The sequence below is a fragment of the Zingiber officinale genome, chromosome 4B, assembly GCF_018446385.1.
Source record: "Zingiber officinale cultivar Zhangliang chromosome 4B, Zo_v1.1, whole genome shotgun sequence".
Taxonomy (NCBI): Eukaryota; Viridiplantae; Streptophyta; class Magnoliopsida; order Zingiberales; family Zingiberaceae; genus Zingiber; species Zingiber officinale.
Window position 1 is genome coordinate 133,064,948 of NC_055993.1, and position 19,311 is coordinate 133,084,258.

Consider the following 19,311-nt stretch of genomic DNA (forward strand, 5'->3'; position numbering starts at 1 on the left):
TTATTAAAGAGAATTAAAATTAAAATATCTCTCTTGTAAAAGATCTACAAAAGATTAAAGAAAGAGATTAGATCTCTTTCCTTATTTGTAGATTGGTGAGATATTTTATTTTTTTCTTTAAAAATTATTCACATGTTGTAAAATTAAAATTATGAAAATTTCTTTTTATCAACCATGAAGAGATTTTAAAAGGAAATTTTATTTTTTTTTAAATTTCCAAAGACAAATAAGGAAGTTTTAATTGTTGATTAAAATTATCCTATTTGCTCTACATGAGGTGGCCGGCCACATACAATTAATTAGGAAAATTTATTTAATTTTTATTAATTAATTGTTGTCAAGGAAAATTAATGAAATTTTATTATATATAAATTTCCTAATTTGCCAAGGCTAAGGAATATAAAAGAAGGGGTGAGGGTGCATTCATGAGACAACCTCTATTAATTTCTCTCCCTCTTTTGTTCCTTGGTGTGGCCGGCCATCATCATCCTCTCCCTCTCTTCCTCTTGTGGTGGTCGAACCTCTCTCTCCCCTTGGAGCTCTTGTGGTGGCCGGATACTACTTGGAGAAGAAGAAGAAGGAGGAGAGAAAGCTAGCATCTCTTGGAGCTTGGTTGGTGTTTAATTCTTCATCCTTGGTTAAGCTTCTTTTGTGGCCGAACCTAGCTAGGAGGAGAAGAAGGTGGTTGGTGGTTTCTCATCTCGGAAGATCGTTGTCCACACAACGTCCGAGGTTAGAAGAGGAATACGGTAGAAGATCAAGAGGTCTTTCTAAAAGGTATAACTAGTAATTTTTCTTTCCGCATCATACTAGTTATTTTTGGAAATAATACCAAATACAAGAGGCTTACGATTCTAGAATTTCGAATATATTTTTCGATGTTGTGTTCTTTTGTTTTTTCTTTTCCTTGTGATTTGATTGTTCTTTTCGGTTAACCTAAAGTTATTTTAGGAAATTAAATATTAGATTTCTATAAAAGGTTTTGTCTAGTCGGTGGTGGTTGCTCCCATATCCAAGAAGGTCATGTGCCTCGCCACGTCAGTACTGGGAACCGATTATGGAAATTAATATTTAATGGAATTAATAACTTAAGGTGATTTGGGTCGAACGTGTTAAGTTCCGCAGGAGATCCAAGTCAAAACCTAAAAGAACAAATAGATTAAGTTTTGGATCAAACGTGTTAAGTTCCGTAGGCGATCCAAAATTTAATTTAAAAGAACACATGGTAGCTAGGAAAAGGTTCAGACCTTTGTACAAAATTTTTGTACAGTGGAACCTCTAGGCTTTCCGAGTAGCAACCAACACGTCGATCGACGACCGACGACATAAGGGGTCGCTAGTTGGGCCGCCAGTGGGGCCGCCCAAGGGACCGCCAAGGAGCCGCCAGTGGGGCCGCCCAAGGGGCCGAGGGGCCGGGTCGTTATAATCTTTACCAAATATTTCCAATATGAGATTTTTATTGAACTCCAACAATTCTCACCTCAAACGAAGGATCACAATTACTCTCATGGTTCGAGTCTCCCCGCGAGCATCCAGTCACCCTGACTTACTCTGGGCCTCCCCGCAAGCATCCATATCGGATCACCTTGACTTGCTCTTTGCCTCTCCACGAGCATTCGGTCACCTTGACTTGCTTCGGGCTTCCCTGCGAGCATCCGGTCATCCTGACCTACTCGCCTCCCAGCAAGTATTCGGTCATCTTAACCTTCTCTAGGCCTCCCCTCAAGCATCCAGTCATCTTGACCTGCTCCGGGTCTTTCCACGAGTATCCGGTCACCCTGACCTACTTCAGACCTATCCTTAACTTTATTCAAGGTACCTCACATGGCATCTGGTCTGGACTATGACTCTGATATCAATTGTTGCGCAAAGAGGGAGGCAACACCTCTCAACCTCTAAAGCGGAAGAAGAGGAAGAGAGAAAGAGATCGCGCGGAGCAATAAGATAAAGACGCACAAAAGGAGTAAACTCAAGGAAGGAAAAGAGAAAGAGGAAGAAGAAGAGTAACTGTGGTTCGGCGGCATGCTTACACCAAAACGGTCGAAACTTTATTAAAATTCTCTCTACACAAGAGAATCATATTTTATGATTCTTGTGATTATTGTTTTACAATAAATTTACAATGATCCCTATAAATAATGCATAAACCCTAGTCCCGATAAAATCGTACAGAATTTTATTATGAAAAATCGCAACAAAATTGTATTATGAAAAACGTAACAAAATTCTGTTATATAAAATCGTAACAGAATTTTATTATAAAAAATTTTAACAGATTTTTCTTCCATTACATCCATCACATTGATTTTCATCCAAATATGAGTCACTCGTCAACAATCTCCACCTTGGCGAATATTCACTCTTTCGAAGAACACGAGTATATGAACAAAACTCCACTTGGATCTCTGGGTCTGAGCTTCCTTCCTCTAGCATCTAGAGATATGGATCAAGTTCAAGCAATGCTTGAACTTCTCTGTGGTCACTGGCTTTGTCAGCATGTCTACAACATTATTTGTAGTGTGAACCTCTCAAGTTGAATTTCCTCGGAAGCAATTAGCTCTCTAATCTTGTGAAACCTTACATCAATATGTTTGGTTCTCACATGATACACCTGATTCTTCACCAAATAGATAATACTCTGACTATTACATAACAACTTGACTCCACTTTGCTGAACGCCCAGTTCTCTGACCAATCCTATAAGTTATAAAACTTCCTTCACTACTTCAGTTGCTGCCATGTACTCCGATTTTATAGTAGAAAATGCAATAATAGATTGTATTATAGATTTCCAACAGATAGGTTCTCCTGCCACAGTGAACACGTATCCTGTAATAGATCTCCTGTCATTTAAATCTCCTACATAGTCTACATCTACGTACCCAGCAACTGAAGGATATTTCGGTTGTCTACTGAATATGATACCATAATCAATTGTATTTCTCCAGTATATGAAATCCATTTGCATCCTATAGCTTTCTCTTTTTCATGAAGTTCTACTAGATCCCATGTTTGGTTCTTATGCAACGACTCCATCTCCTCCACCATAGTACCCATCCACTTGTCTTTCTCAGAGCTATTTATCGCCTCCTGAAAAGATGTAGGGTTTCCTCTATTAGTGATAAGCGCATAAGATACCAAGTTTTCGAATCCGTATCTAGTGGGTGGTTTTATGACTCGTCTCGTTCTGCCACTAGTTATAGTGTGATGTTTCAAGTGCTATGAGCTAAAATCATTGGAGTCATGAGTCTCTAGCTCCACTTGCACAATATCTTTCTCCATGTTACTATGTGGTGTTTCCTTTTCTTCTTCTTGAGTACACTGTAGCATACCCTTTTCGTCAAACACCACATCTCTACTAATCACCACCTTGTTTGTCTTAGGATTCCAAAGCTTGAAGCCTTTAACTCCTTTCTAATATCCCAAAAAAATGCACTAATTTAACTTCATATCCAGCTTTGATCTTTCCTCACTAGATATGTGCATATAGGCTGAACATCCAAAAACTCAAAGATGAGATTAATCTACTTGATTCACTGTCCATACTTCCTCTGATACTTTACTTTCTAATGTTGCCCTTGGTGATATATTAATGAGATAACATGTCATGTTAACCACTTCTGCCCAGAAATTCTTTACAAGCCCTGCATTCAGCCTGAGACATCTTGCCTTCTCAATGATTGTCCTGTTCAATCTTTCCGCCACTCCATTCTACTAATGTGTCCTGCGAATCGAGAAATGACTCATTATCTCATGTTGCTCACAAAATTTTTGAAACATGGAATTTGTGTACTATTGTCTGACCTAAGGCATTTGATCTTTCTTCTGGTCTGGTTCTTCACTTCAGTTTTCCATAATTTAAACTTTGTAAAAGTTTCCGACTTATGACGCATAAAGTATACCCAGACCTTTTATGAGTAATCATCAGTAAAACTCACAAAATATAAGTTCCCTCCACGTGATGCTACACTGGTTGGTCCCCAGAGATCCATATGTACGTAGTCCAGAATCCCCTCCATCTTGTTTATTGCTGTCTTGATTTTGCACTTTGCTCTATTTTCCAAGAACACAGAATTTGTAGAATTCAAGCTTGCACGTCTTGACACCCTTCAATAAATCTCTCTTATAAAGTTCTATCATCCCACGTTCACCCATATGTCCTAGCCGCATATGCCACAAGACAGTACTATTTGATTTAGACTCCACCAAGACGACTCCACCTACAACTGTAGTCTCTATCAACTTGTAAATATTCCTTGCTACCTTTTGTCATTTTATTACCGTCAGAGCTTCCTTGCTGACCTTCATCACTCCACTCACTAATTTGCAATTGCAATCAATACCATTAGTGTGCCTAGTGAGATCAAATTCTTCTTTAGATTTGGTATGCGTCTGATGTCACATAAAGTTTTGATCACACCATCAAACATCTTGATTCTGGCGTTCCCTATGCCGATAATTTTGCATAACACATCATTTTCCATCAACACTGAACTAGAATCCACTGTCCTATAGGTGTCAAACCAATCCTTATTTAAAGTCATGTGATATGAACATGCAGAGTCTAAAATTCATGTATCCATCAGTTGCTCCGAACTCGACATAACTGATAGCATATCTCCATCACCACTCTCTGAATTTTTCTTTTCAACTATGTTTGCAGACTTTACCAAATTACCTTTGTTCTCTGCAACATGTTTCTTTATCTCTGGACAATCTCTCTTCATATGACTTTGCCTACACATTTGTAGCATGTGATCACCTTCTTCCTTCTTGACTTAGAAGGAGTTTTGTTGTCATTACTAGATCCATGTCGAGATTTGCTCCTACCACACTCTTGGTTGCTATTTATCACAAGTCTTTCTCCCTGAGAAACTTTATCGCTTGTTTTCTTCCTTTGGTGAAAACCTAGCAATGCACCTGTGATCTTCTCTACTTTAAGAGTTTCTTTACCCCACATCAAAATAGTAACCAAATTCTCGTACGTAGGAGATGAAGGTAGAGAATTCAACAACATCAACGCCTTGTGTTCATCTTCGATCTTCACATCAACACGCTTTAGATCACTTATAATATGGTTGAATAAGTTGATGTGCTGCCTCAGATCAGTTCCTTCTGTCATCTTCAGCCTGAATAATTTTTGCTTGAGATACAGTTTGTTTGTCAATGACTTTGACATGTACCGGCTTTCCAACTTTTGCTAAACTACCATCGGTAATTTCTCGTCCATGAAATGGTACATCATATCGTCAGTAAGACAAAGCCTGATTGTTGCCATTGCCTTCACCTGAAGTTCTTCCCAATTTAATCTCTCCATACTTTCCGGTTTCCTTTCTCCTAGTGCATTTACTATGCCTTGTTGCACCAACAAGTTTTTGACCCTTCTCTGCCATAATATGAAGTTCCCGGTTCCATCAAACTTTACCATATCAAACTTCGCAAAAGTCATCCCCGACATGTTGAAAAAATCCGCCAAAACCTATAGCTCTGATACCATTTGTTGTGCCCAAAGGATGTTTACATATCTCTACAATGGCATGATATTGTCCACTTTGGGTTTAGACCCTCATGACTTTGCTCTTGGGCTCTTCCCAAAAGGCATTATGTCAACGAAGATATCCTACAGCCTTTTAAACTCATGATCTTTATCAAATCTTTCCAATATCGGACTTTGATTGAACCCCAACAAGGGTATCCTTTGACTTTGATGATATTGACACTATGGAAGATACATTGGGTTTTTGTCTCGTTGGTTGCTTTATGGGGAGACATCCAGGTAGAAATGGAGTTGTGGCTATAGCTGAGAGATGGAGGATTCTTTACAGATTCTTTATGCACAAGAGTGGGTGGATCATCTACCATTTTGATATGAAGGAGGATATCAACAATGTGTTGCAGGGAGGGCAATACTTTGTTTTCGGAATTCCCATATTTTTTAAGATCATGCCGAGGTGTTTCTTGTTCAATAAAGACGGGAGGTTTATCCTAGCGTGGATTCAAATACATGGATTGCCTCCAGATTGTTGGCCACAAAAAGTTTTAAGTGTGATTAGTTCAGAGGTTGGGAAGTCGTTGTACACCGATAGCTTGAAACGTACAAGGGAGAGGTTGGAGTACGCTAAACTCTTGGTAGAAGTTTCAGTTGTTGGAGATAGAGTTCATGAGCTTCCGATTCAATTGCCAATAGGAGCTCAGTTAGATCTCAAAATTATCTACAAAATGGTGTCATATTTTTGTAATGGTTGTCGAAGAATTGGCCACAATAAGGTGAATTGTCATACGAGGGCAGCTTTGGTAGAACCCCAGGGAAATCGGGTTGATCATGAGGCACCAGGAGGTCCAGATGTGAACCATCATCAATGTCCAACGTCCCAATCAGTCCGTGGTTGAATGAGATCAAGGTATTGAAGAAGGCTGGCTCATCAAGGGTTGAATGGTGCGGCTTCGAAGGTATTGAATGACTTGGCAATTGTGGTTGTACATGATCCAATTCTGGTTACGGTAGAAAGGCCTCTAGGTCATGTTGGAGACACGAGGGGAGCGGCGGATGTTCCCCCACAGCAAGTACCTCAACATGAAGTGCAGGATGATGATGGGTTGTCCACCATTCTAGAGGTTTCGGTTGGTTATGACTCTTGTTCCTCATCGGTGGCACCCGTATCTTCGACGTCATCTTCCTCAATCGTATCAGTCACATTGGGCTCTACTTCTTCTTCCTCCTTGGTTGAATTGGTGAGTAATGGAGAGGTGGGCACGAAATTGAATAGAGGTCTTGCACCCTCGTAAAGTGGTAGACAATTATAGGTCTGAGCAATCCGAAGGGGAGGTGTCAAATGAAGGTAGTCGCATGGAGGGGTTTTCATAAGTCCATAAACATTTGGGACGACAGTTTTTAGGTATGGGGCATGTTCATAATTTTGAAATGTCTAATCATGGTCGTATCTTGCTTCTTTGGGAGTTATATAGAATTGATATGGATGTGCTCTTGATGACCAAACAATTCATTCATTTCCAGGTTCAGTGTCGGGTTTCCGAGAGAGATTTCTTGGTGACATTTGTTTATAGACTTCATTCTATTGTTGCTCGGAGGTCTTTATGGGAGGCTCTTACAGATCTTGGAGGATCTATATTGGAACTATGGTTGATTCTAGGGGATTTTAACTCTATTATATTGACACTAGATAGACAAGGGGGCTCTTTAGTCTCTAATTTTGAAATGAGGGATTTCTAAATTTTTACTCAATTATGTGGTTTGGTGGATCTTTGCTCCATTGGATATCAGCTCACTTGGACCAATGGTACGATTTCTTGTAAATTGGATAGAGCCTTGGTGAATTCTTTTTGGTTAATGACATATTTTCATGCTTATGTGGAGTTTATGGCACCCGGGTGTCTCTCGGACCACTCTTGCACCATAGTGCACACTCTAGCGAAAGATCGACCTCCAAACCGGCCATTCAAGTTCCTCAATATGTGGTCACTCAATGAAGGTTTCAATGAGCTTGTGTTAGACTCGTGGGCGGCCCCAGTTATTGGGAATGCACAGTTTATCCTTAAAGTGAAGTTGACCGGTTTGAAAAGTAGATTGAGAGAGTTGCATAAAAACAATTTGGGCATATTTCGGAGAAGACAAAAAGAGCAAATGCAGATTTAGAGGAGATATAGAAAAGGGTCCAAGCAGGACGTACTATTTCCACAAACTATGATGATATATGGAGGAAGACCACTGTCCTTGTGGAGGTAGAGAAACAATTTTATCAATAACATGCGAAAAATGTTTACTTAAGAAACTTAGATAAGTGCACTAAATTCTTCGATGATGTGGTGAAACGAAATAATTAAGAGAAATGTCATCATCACACTCACAAAACGAAATGGGGAGCAAACATCAAGCTTGGGTGAAGTGACAAATGAATTTGTAGACTTCTTTTATGATCTACTTGGGCAAAGGTGGCGTGCAGTCCTATGGACAGCGGTGGACTTCCTAGAAGGAGGCTAATTCATAGTCAATTTGAGGACTTAATCAAGCCGGTGGAGGTGGAGGAAATTAAAACAACCCTATACAACATTGGAAGTGATAAGGCATCGAGTCCGGATGGATATGTAGCGAAGTTTCTCACCTCAACTTGGGATATTGTTGGGCTAGAGTTTATTGAAGCCATTCAAGAATTCTTGCAAAGTGGTGAGTGATAACTAGTATTTTTATCGATTATTTTGACTTTTATTCTTGACATTTTTACTTTCTCACATGCTTAATTTTATGGTTATATTACATTTTATGAGTAGAATCTATTTTAGATTTAATTATAATTTTCCTACAAATTATGAAATTTAATTTCATGTTTTTATGTGATTTTGTAGGAAATTCAAAGAGCCATGAATTATGATTTGATCGGATTAAATTTGACTTGATTTGGAGGCCAAATGGGGGAGATCAAGTGAAATTAATATGAGCTGTTGATCCAAATAACAAGAGATCTTCCTCCTTCGTTCAGATCTAAGCCATCTAGCCCTCCTTCAAGATTTGAAACTATGTGGACCGTCAGATCTAAAGATGAAATCAATCTCAAGTTAATCTTAAGTGATCTGGACGGCTTATCTCAAGATCTAACGGCCAAATCTTCATCCATCTTCGTCACAATGTGGACGACCGAGATGGAAATCCTCAATTAAACACTCACGCGGACGAATAGTGGCGACTTCTTCTCTTCTGTTCGCATTTTCCTCTTCCTCGCGCGGCTAGGGCTCGCGATCCTCAGCACCTCCCGCACCCTTCTCTTCTTCCTCACCACCGGCTGGTGGCTCTCTTGTCTTCCCTTGTCACCGGCCGGCCATCCACAACCCACCACTTCCTCTTCTAGATTCTAAGCGGCGAGCGACAGCAAGCATTCTTCCAGGCGGTGACACGCAACGACGACGACTCCGATCAATCCATCTCGCCGGAGAGAGTTTCTCCGGTGTGACCTCCATCTTCCGACTTCCTTCTGGTAGCTCCACTATTTGGGGTTCAGGCGGCAGAGCAAGGAGGTGAGCGGCGGTGGTTCATTCCATTTCACAACATTTCCATTTCCGGTCAACTTCCAGCGAGGGGGTTCTTCAGTGGAAGATTCGTTCATCACATTATCGTTGTCGAAGTTTACAGCAATCCGACAGAGAGCTACTGTTCACCAGAATTCGGGGTTCAATCGCCGGGTTTTCATGTGACGACGAGGGTAGTCGTTGGTATTTGAAAAAGTTGTGTGGATTGTGGTTGGGATTCTTAGTTTATTTTATGTTCATTGCTTATGTTTACTTGTGTTGATGTTTTGTGATTGAATGCCTGTATTAACTTGATTTTCCATGTTTTTTATTTAAATTGGACGTAGTATGTTTAATTAGTTTCACGCACGCAATATGTTCGATGAATTGCTTCAACCAATAGTTAGGTTTAATTTGATGCATTTTAGTTTGGTTAATTCTTGCTTTGCCTTGTTCTTTCAATTTCGTTAATTTCTAGTTTTGATTGAATGCAATTAGAATAGATTAGTTTAGGTTTTGTTTCATGCTTTAGGTTTCGTTACATGCTAGTTTCGTTAATGCTTTACTTCATGTTGTCCTTTTAATTTCTGCAATTGTAGTTAGGTTAGACTTAGCTTTTATTACTTGTATTGTCTTTCATTTACTAGATTAGGTTTCATTTAATGCTTTGCCATTTCATTCCTTAGTTTAATTATGTTGATGGTTAATCCATAGTGTAGAGTGACAATGCGTTGTGGATTAATTGTTGTCACTTAGTTAGATTTCATTCCAGTATTAGATTAGTTTCCTACTTGCTTCACTTTTCATTTGTTAGGTTTAGAATTAAAATCCAAAACCTCCATTTCCATATTAGAAACTCCAAAATAGAAATAGCACACGATCCTAGATTACCATCCTATCGTTGCTTTCATTGGGAGACGGCCTGAGCCAATTCTATACTTCATTCATGTAGTTAGAGGGGGTTCAGTACTTAAAATAGTTTTTTTGATATCAATTTCACGACCATATCAGTGAGCTGCTTAAACAATAAAACCATTCATTGATATCTTTGGTGCCAAAGGCGGATCATGCCCCATGAGTTTCATATTACCGGCCTATCTCCTGTTACAACATGTTCTACAAGGTCATTGCAACGGTATTGGCTTGCCAGTTAGCTGGGGTATTGGGGTACTTGTTGGATCCAGTGTAAGCAGCTTTTGTGCAAGGATGATCTATAGATGACAACATTAATCTCACACAGGAGTTGCTATAGAAGTATACGCAAAAGAGAATCTCCCCGAGGTGTCTGATCAAGGTGGATTTACAAAAGACATTTGTCTAAATGACAGTATCTATAGATTCTTTAGTGGGCATCGCGGTCTAAGGAAAGGTGACCCCTTATCTCCCCTTCTTTTTGGACTATGCATAGTAGTATTGTCACGTAGATTGCAGGTTGCCTCCTCAATGTCTTCTCTTCATTTTCATCCTATGTGTAAAGAGGTTGGCATTACCCACATTGCATATGCCGATGATTTGATGTTGTTTGCCCAAGCGGATGAGTCCTCGATAAAGGTATTAGCGGATTGCTTGGAGCATTTCGGCAATGAAAAAGGATTGCGAGCTAACTCATTGAAATCACATATGTATATCACGGGGATTGATGATAGAATCAAGGACCGGTTGCTCCAAATTATTGGGTTCCAAGAGGGAACGTTTCCATTTTGATACTTGTAAATTCCACTAGCGACGGAGAAGCTATGAATTGCAAACTATGGACCATTACTTGATACTATAACAAGGAAGATCAATTCTTGGCCAAAACATATTTTATCATATGCAGGGCGCTTGGAGTTGGTTAAGACGGTCCTTCTAGGAGTGGAGTATTATTGGCTATCTATGTGGCAAAAAAAGGTGATTCGCTCGCTTCTAGCGTCCTCGCCAACTCATTCCTAGGCCAACACGGAGGAGGTAAATCATGGGTGGCTGCTAGCCATTAGTGCAGGTGGCAAGATATGGGGAAGACATGCTCAGACATGCCGAGTTTTGACCCCAATACCTCATGTGGCAACACTCCATGCTTTAACCGCCGCACCACCCCGAGGAGACATGTTATTGGCTATCTATGTTCCCTATTCCCGATGGTGTCATTGACAAGATCAAATACATTTGTTTGGTCTTCAAAATATCCCCCTATATCATGGGCTACTATTTGTCTTCCTTGGCATGATGGTGGTTATGGACTTTGCGACCTTCATGCATGGAATGAAGCTTTACTTAGCAAGACACTTTGGGAGATTCAATTCAATGCAGATTCACTATGGGTGAGATGAGTGCATCAACACTATCTCAAAGGGATTGATTTTTGGCAATGGGAAGTTAAAGCCTCGGACTCTCCTCTTATTAAACGGCTTGTGAACATTCGGAATAAAATCCAAGGGGCTACAATTGAAGTGGGAAGGCGAACATGTTGATGGGCGAGTGGTTTGCGGCGGGAAAAAATAGGACTGCAAATGCATATGGTTTCTTCATACTAAGAGGTCCTGAGGTGGTGTGGACATTATTGGTTTAGAGGCCGAAGATTATGCTGAAGCATCGGTTCATTATGCTTTGCCAAGGTCAAGATGAGTCGAATGGTCACTTATTTTGAGTGAGTGCCCTATCACATGTGCTCTTTGGAACAAGGTGCAAAGATGGTTAGAAATAAGTTATGAAGTTAACTTAGTGGTGGCGCTATTTCACATTCTTGGTCAACACTACAATGGTGCAAGCCGACGAATGAAGATCCGGCATCTTAGAATTTCTAGTATGATCTATGTTCTATAGGAAGCATACAACAGATGTCGCTATAAGGGGATGGTTCTTGATGTTGCAGAAGATTCAAATATATATTTATCGTTTTGTGGACTGAAATTGAAGTGGTTAGCCTGAATTTGGGTGGTCTTCTGGAGGTAAAAGTGTGGACAGACCAGAATGTGCGGATGGTGCAGATAGTGCGGCCAATGGAGAAGTCCTCGTTCATGTGCAATTTGACGGAGATTTCACATTGTAGCAGATTTCAGGTGCCTGAGCAGATTTCACGTTCGTGGCACATGCAAAGCTTTAGCAGATTTGATGGGTTGGTGGCACATGCAGGGCTTGAGCAACTTTTAACGTTGGTAGCACATACAGATTGGTTTGATGGAGTTATGTTGCATGTCATTACATTCCTTGTCTTTTGGTTTTGTACGTGAGTCAAGGAAAGTCATGGACTTACCGTTGATTGACACCTCATGTCTAGATAGAGGGGGTGTGCTTATGTTCTAGCTTGTGATGTATGCTTTTGATTGTATGTTTGAGGTTGTAATGGCTTAAATATTTTATAATATATTTATCTATTTCCGTGAAACCATGTCGGTTGAAGATAAACTATTTAACTTTGGTCACTGGTTTTTTGGTATAAGTTTGGCTCGTTTGCTTAAGAAAGTAGTTGACAACTTCTAGTTTTGAATCAGGAATACCTACAGAGACTTCTTTTGATGTACAAAGTAGAAATAGTTCTAGAAATGGTTCTTGATGAACCTGAATTTGCACCGACCCCTATTGAACTTACCATCGCCACTCCAACACATAAGGCAGATAGTTGAGACACTGTAGATTTTCTTATTTGTCTTTGATGAGAATACTTGTGATTTTACACTAGTTTTACTTTATTTTTTTGGTTCATTTTCCCTCTCCTTCCATCCCTTAACTTTCCACCTAAACAAAATTAGCTTCATGTTTCATCTTCATTTATTCTTCTGTTTTTGGTATACAGGTATTAAGTGAAACAAATACAAAAGCACCAGCAGTAGAGGAAAATAATTCATCGGCTCTAACCATTGTTCCAACCAGTACGTTCAACTATCTTTTCAAAAACCTTATAATATATTCATCTTGGATTAGTTATCAGCTAACCTAGAGGTAATTGCAAATACTTGCAGGTACAACTACAGACTCAGGAACTATTCAGGATGGAGCATTTGATCCAACCAAATGGGAACTTGCTCTGGCGACTACTCCAAGTAACAATAATTCAACTGTTCTTGAAAGCAGAATGGTATGTCTTGGTAGATATGAATAAACTCCATGGTCTTTTGTTATTTTTTACATTGGTAGTACATAAATTTGCATTTGTTTAGTTGTACCGGTGTGCTTTTTGAACTATTTATTTCTACAATTGGTTTAGTATTCCATATTTTATGAAATTCTTTTGGGTGTGTAAACAATCAAGTATAGCAAATGGGAGAAGCTGTCTAATTTGTTGTACATTTAGAAGTTGGATGAGTGAATGTTTCTATCGAATATATTGAAGTTAATTGTATAACCACTGGTCGCAAAACTGGAGGTATTAGGAAAAAGATCAATTTATCTATATCCTTAATAAATCTAATGTACTTTTTTCATCTTTGGTGATAATTTTGTTGGGTTGCAAAGTTATAAATAAAATTCCACATCAAACACGCATGAAAAAGATGATGAACTTATAAGGGAAAGATAGATCATTAGTATAAGGTCTTTTAGATAAAACTTAAAAATAAAACTACTTAAATCTAGAGTGGACAATATCATCTATTAAATCCTTGAGATCTACATATAGTAGGCTTAATTTCCTGAAGCATTTCTTTTGAATTTATGATCACTTTTTCATGCTGGTGGGTTTGACAAGCTCACATTAAACAGCTTATATGATGAGGCAGCATACCGACAACATCAGCAACTTTATGAAACACCAAGTTCAAATTCATTTACTGAGCCATTTGAAATGTCTCACCAAATTGCTACACCTCCTGCAGTTCAAATGGCTTCCATGGCTCAGCAACAGCAGCAAATGTTCTCTATGTTCTTGCAATCGAATTCATTCGTTCAGCCAATCTCTCCACTGCACTCTAATGTTGGGGCTGCAGTGAATCCATTTGGTGATGATGTTGGGCGCAGAACTTTCCCTATCGACAATCTCCAACACCAACCGAACAATCCTTTTGGAAATCCCCAGGTATAACTCAAGAATGATTTCCTCATTCCTGCTACCTAATGATTTTTCTTTTTTCTTTTTTTTCCTGTGCTCTCATTGTTTTTTTTTTTAATGTAAATTTTGATTTTGAATGATCGCCTTGTTTATTAAATAATGGGCAAATAATAATCAAATCATTGGAAACTTGTGCCATATTGTTGATGATACGTTTAGTCTTGATGAGTTGCTCAAGGTGAGTTCGATGGGTTATGATAAACTATCTATCCATTTGTATCTTTTACATGCATTTTAATCAACTTGCAATATGATTTTGTTTTAAAACAAATATAATTTTTTATATTTAAAATTAAAGTTAGTTAACAAGGATATCTTAAAATTTATTTTATTTTTCAAAATTTTATAGTTAACCATTTTCAAATTATTAAGATAATTTTTTTTATTTATTTGGACATTTTGATATATAGTTTTTCAAATTTCCTTATAAAATTAATTTAATAGAAAAATAAATTACTTAGATATGAATTTAACTCTGATTAATAGTTAAACTTTTAATTTTACAAAAATAAATAAATGCATGGATAAAAATAGAATTATAAAAGATAATTCTTAAAATTATATATAGTATTCAATGGAAATAGAAAAATCGCTTCTATTAAATAAGGATAATTTGATCCCAAAAAAAAAAAGATTTAACATGCTTTTTAATAAAAAAAAAAAAATCAGAAGGACGATTTTTAAAAAATAATTTGTTTTTTTACCATGAATTTTAGCATCTAGATCCTTTTGCCTTTTTGTTGTTTTTCTACTGCACATACACTGCTAGAACGGCATTGAGTGAATTAATTGTTGTTTTTTTGAATGGAAACAAAGATTTCAAGGCTCTCTAACTAGTTAACCGGTTTTCCATAGTTAGCCCAAGCAAAAATGTTGTAATAACTATGTTGAAGGCACAATCAAAATCTATAATGGAACATATGCTACTTTTAAATATAGATAACTCAATTTGAATTAGTTAGAAAAATAATAAATAAAGCTAGTATAGAGTGACAAAATCTATAATGGAACATATGCTACTTTTAAATATAGATAACTCAATTTGAATTAGTTAGAAAAATAATAAATAAAGCTAGTATAGAGTGACAAAATCTATAATGGAACATATGCTACTTTTAAATATAGATAACTCAATTTGAATTAGTTAGAAAAATAATAAATAAAGCTAGTATAGAGTGAATCGCTTGGAGGTAAATCATAATAATTTGAGAGATGAGCCATTCAAAATAGGGAGAGGAAGATGGAGCCTATTTATTATCAAGAAACTCTTGAAAAAACGTCACCCAACCAAGCGTGAGTTTGTAGGGCCTATCAATCCTATATGTGGCAAAAGGCGAAATCACTCGTCCTCAGCACTCTCGCCGCACTCGACCCAAGGCCATCACGAGGGAGGTAAATCATAGCATCCTGAGCGAGCATGTGGCAGGTGGGGTGAGTTGCACAGGGACCGAGGATTTACGCCCCGACTACCCCGAGTTTCGACCCCGCGACCTCATGTGGCAAGCATACCACCACATACCAACTCGGATGACCTATGGGGTCACCTATCAATCCTATATGAGGCATGGCTTGGGGGTTTAGAATAGGGGTGAGCAGTTAATCCGCCAAACCGACCAACTCGTTTATACCGACGCGATCCGAATTGAAAAAAAATGATCCGCCGGATATAGGGTCCTAATATTGCATTATCTAATCTAGTAGGGCCGGATAATTTTTTATCCCAATAACCGAACCAACCCGATCCGATCACCCCTACTTGTAGCAACTAATATTGATAAACTGTTACACGTTATAGCAACTACTGTCGATAAATTGTTACACGTTGTAATAGTTATTTCCGATTAGCTGCTATAACGTATAATGAGTAATGTCTATTATCATTTTAAAAATTTTATTTTTTTTTGTTATATTTATATTTATATTTTATATTTTATTGGATATAAGGTCGGATATTCAAATAACTGACAATCCGTCGAATATCTGTAACATAAGAACTGCCGAATATAGGGCCGGATGTAGGTCCTGATTTTACATTATCTGATCTAGTAGGGTCGGATAGTTTTTTATTCCAATAATCAAACTAATATGATCCGTGATCACCCCTAATTTAGAATTGAATGAGACTCATTTAAAGCTCTGCTAACATTCTCAAGAAGCTTCTTGGTAAGGATGGATAGCATGAAAGGAAACAACCACGACCTCTGTATTTATAGAATTTAGGAAGTATCCCTTTACTCACCAACACATCTCTTCGTACACATGCATATTTCGAAAGATTGAACATTGATGACCTCAAAAATAATACTGATTACAAGAAGACCCTACAGGTTACTGATACACCAGCAATAGGCCTTACGTCCCCGACAGAACCCAAAATAACCACTGCCAGAAAGTATTAATAAAGCAAAACAATACTTTGATATCACTGTTAGTAAACCTAACACTTCAAGTACAGGAATTACAAGAGGAGATTCGTCGAATTTCTACCATAAAGCCAAGAACATCATCTAAAGAGCTTGAAGAATCAATATCAGATCTAACAAGAAGGATTGGAAGGTTAAACTTGGGGACTGATCCAATTATTCCAAAGAAGAAAGGATCGATACTTGTTTTCAAAAATCCAACAGAAATTTTGAAGAACGAAGCAAGAAAATGAGTACAAACAGGCCACCAGCGGTTGTCTCTTCAACAACAGTGGTACCTAATACAGAAAACCAAGTAAGAGATTATCGTCAAAATCAAAGGAGAATATATAATCTTCAACAACGATTCATAGATACGTCCTTCATAAGCAAGGAAAGTTAGTTTAAACAACAACAAGAAGCATTCCCTCGTTCTGACAATCTACTTTTTAAGTGAGGAAGCTAGTGTGACGACTGAGCGTAGCTCAGAACAGCATACACGGTTTGTATCATAGTAAGGACCAATATGGGAAGAGCACCAAATATTGAGAGAGATCTCCAAGGATCACCAAAGTAATCGCGATTCATCATTGCGCGCCAATTGTTGAATCTAGCGTGGTAGTGCTTCCTCATGTCCGTGAAGACATCCATAAGGTAGAAATCATGTGATTTATAGGTGACATTCGCTCCAAGTTTTTTAAATAGAGTGACAATTTCATGGCTGCCCCCTAAGTAGCCAATAATGATTTCATGTTGTTGAAGCAATTCGACATCTGCTGCCGTATTGATGAGGTTACTCATAAGCACCACATAGGATGTAACATGGAACTTGGAATCCGTTGAACATTGCTCGTACGCGATAAGATTTCTCAACAGCGAGTTGGTGCGGCCCACTATTTGAAGTTGGGGAATCTCCAACTCTTCGTCATGAAATGTAATGTCCAGGAAACTCTTGGCTCTCTGTTTTCGTTTTCTTTTGAATCGAATTCCAAAATCACAACCTACCGTAGCATTGGGAATCCATGGTAAGTCGGGGACATGGACATCTGGAACAGTGCAGAGGTAGCCACATGTGGATGACTGATTGCCATTGCCATTGCCATGGTTTGTTGTCGGATCAATGCAAGAAAGAAAAAGATGAATTATGTGATGAAAAGTCTCATTGTCATTGTCGGTGGGAAGTTTCAAGTTTGTTGAGAAATGTATGCGGATGAACTTCAATGCTAGATTTCGAAATGGAACGCCGAGAGGAAATGCAGACTTGTACAAAGTTTCAAGAAGAAAGAAAGGAAGCTGGTTTTCGAGCATGAAGATATCGCGAACTACTACATTTCCAGTCCACAAGGTACTCTCTTCTGAAATCTGCATCGGGTAGTTCCTCTCCATTATTGTAAGCATCACAAAGAATCCGTCCAGCAACATCATTTCCACAAAGCTGTTGCTGCTCATGTTCACTTCCTCCGAATAGGCATCGCGTGCTCGCGTTTCCACATTCTTGATCAGATCCACATAGTCCTCCAAGGCCATACTAGGTTTCTCCTCGAGGATAAACTTGAGGTACTTCCATTTGAGCTGATTCATGGCCTGTAGATGAGGTTTGTGACGGTGGTAGGGGCCGAGCGAGACGAGCAATGGCTCATAGGCTTGGGGGTCGACACTTTTCAACAAATCCGGGACTCTGTATATTGTTGGCTCTCTGTTTCTGTCCCTGAATTTTGTGTCTAACACCTTCATCTTCAATGAGGCTACCCAGTCCATGTCCTGTGATGTCTCAATCCCAAAGGATTTGCCCTTGAGGATTACAATGACTCAAGTAGCTATAATTGCAGCGATCTAACAAGGAAGGAAATGGCACACAAGGAAAGTAAAATATATAGCACATAGGATTTCCCCTTGAAGATTATAATGACAGAGGAAGGAAATAGCACAAAGGAAAGGAAGGAAAATGGATCAGGAGACTGAGATAACAATCAAGTAAAACAACTGACCTTAGAAAGCTTTCGCTAGGCTAAAGTAGCTCTATCTATCTTTCAGCTGCTGCCCCATACTTTCCTCCGAACAATCTCAAGCTCGCTTGCTAGATTGCTGTATGGATTGCTACTTTCTCACACAAAACAAGGTCCTATATAGGCGAAGAGTGTTAAGATGACTATTGTTTACCGAATTACAGCAAAGCACGTGGCCCTCTTTTATTTGATGGAACACATCAAAGTTTTACCCTGCCTTTTAATCCATCATACTTGATTGACCAAACAAACTGTATATCACAAAATTTTATTTGACGGAACACATCAAAGTATTTGTCGCTATTTATTTATACTTCATGTTACGCAATGCTTTTTGCGACAATGTTATGCAATGCTTTCCTTTATATGTCTTATATTTACTCTGTTCAAGTTCTTATTTCTCTGTATAATTCATATGATTAAAGAGAGAACTCAAGTCCTAACAGCTACTTTCTCGGCCGAAAATAGCTCAGAACAGTAAAACGTACTTTGAATCATAAATATAAACGGTTGGACATAAATGATGTGAATAGAGAAGAAGTAAAAAAGAAAAGATATTCTATTGTGAATGAGATTTTAATCTCATATTAGTTTCATGATATGTTGATTGGTTTATATTGATTCACATGTATTGATGATGTGAACAAATGCATGGGAAGTGGCTCTCTCTCACGCGTGAGTGTGTAGGGTGGTTGCAAATCCAGGGTCCGGATTGTATTGAACCAAGATTGACTCGCGTGCTAGCACAACCTGCGTATATCGAATGTCGGACTGGTTAAGGAAAGATAAGAATAAACCAATGCTTTATCACCTGAATATCCTTTTGCTAAATGACGACATTAAACTCATTAATAATGATTCC

General features: G+C 38.5%; 1 protein-coding gene and 1 long non-coding RNA gene across 3 annotated transcripts; one reads left to right on the forward strand and one right to left on the reverse strand.

Annotated features, from left to right (window-relative positions):
- Positions 1-8,675: 8,675 nt before the first annotated feature.
- On the forward strand, positions 8,676-14,172 carry LOC121976834. 2 transcript variants are annotated; one of them, XR_006110691.1, is made up of 3 exons: positions 8,676-12,866; positions 12,957-13,072; positions 13,696-14,172. It is a non-coding gene; the product is annotated as an uncharacterized LOC121976834 (long non-coding RNA). The 2 variants fall into 2 exon arrangements; XR_006110692.1 differs by having other exon boundaries at positions 13,809-14,172.
- A 2,622-nt stretch (positions 14,173-16,794) lies between these two features.
- LOC121976835 (UPF0481 protein At3g47200-like) lies at positions 16,795-18,573 on the reverse strand. Its single transcript, XM_042529205.1, has 2 exons — positions 18,432-18,573; positions 16,795-18,276 (listed from the first exon to the last, which is right to left on the reverse strand). Exon 2 carries the CDS (start codon positions 18,199-18,201, stop codon positions 16,906-16,908), a length of 1,296 nt encoding a protein of 431 aa, XP_042385139.1. The 5' UTR covers positions 18,202-18,276; positions 18,432-18,573; the 3' UTR covers positions 16,795-16,905.
- Between the last annotated feature and the right edge of the window lie 738 nt (positions 18,574-19,311).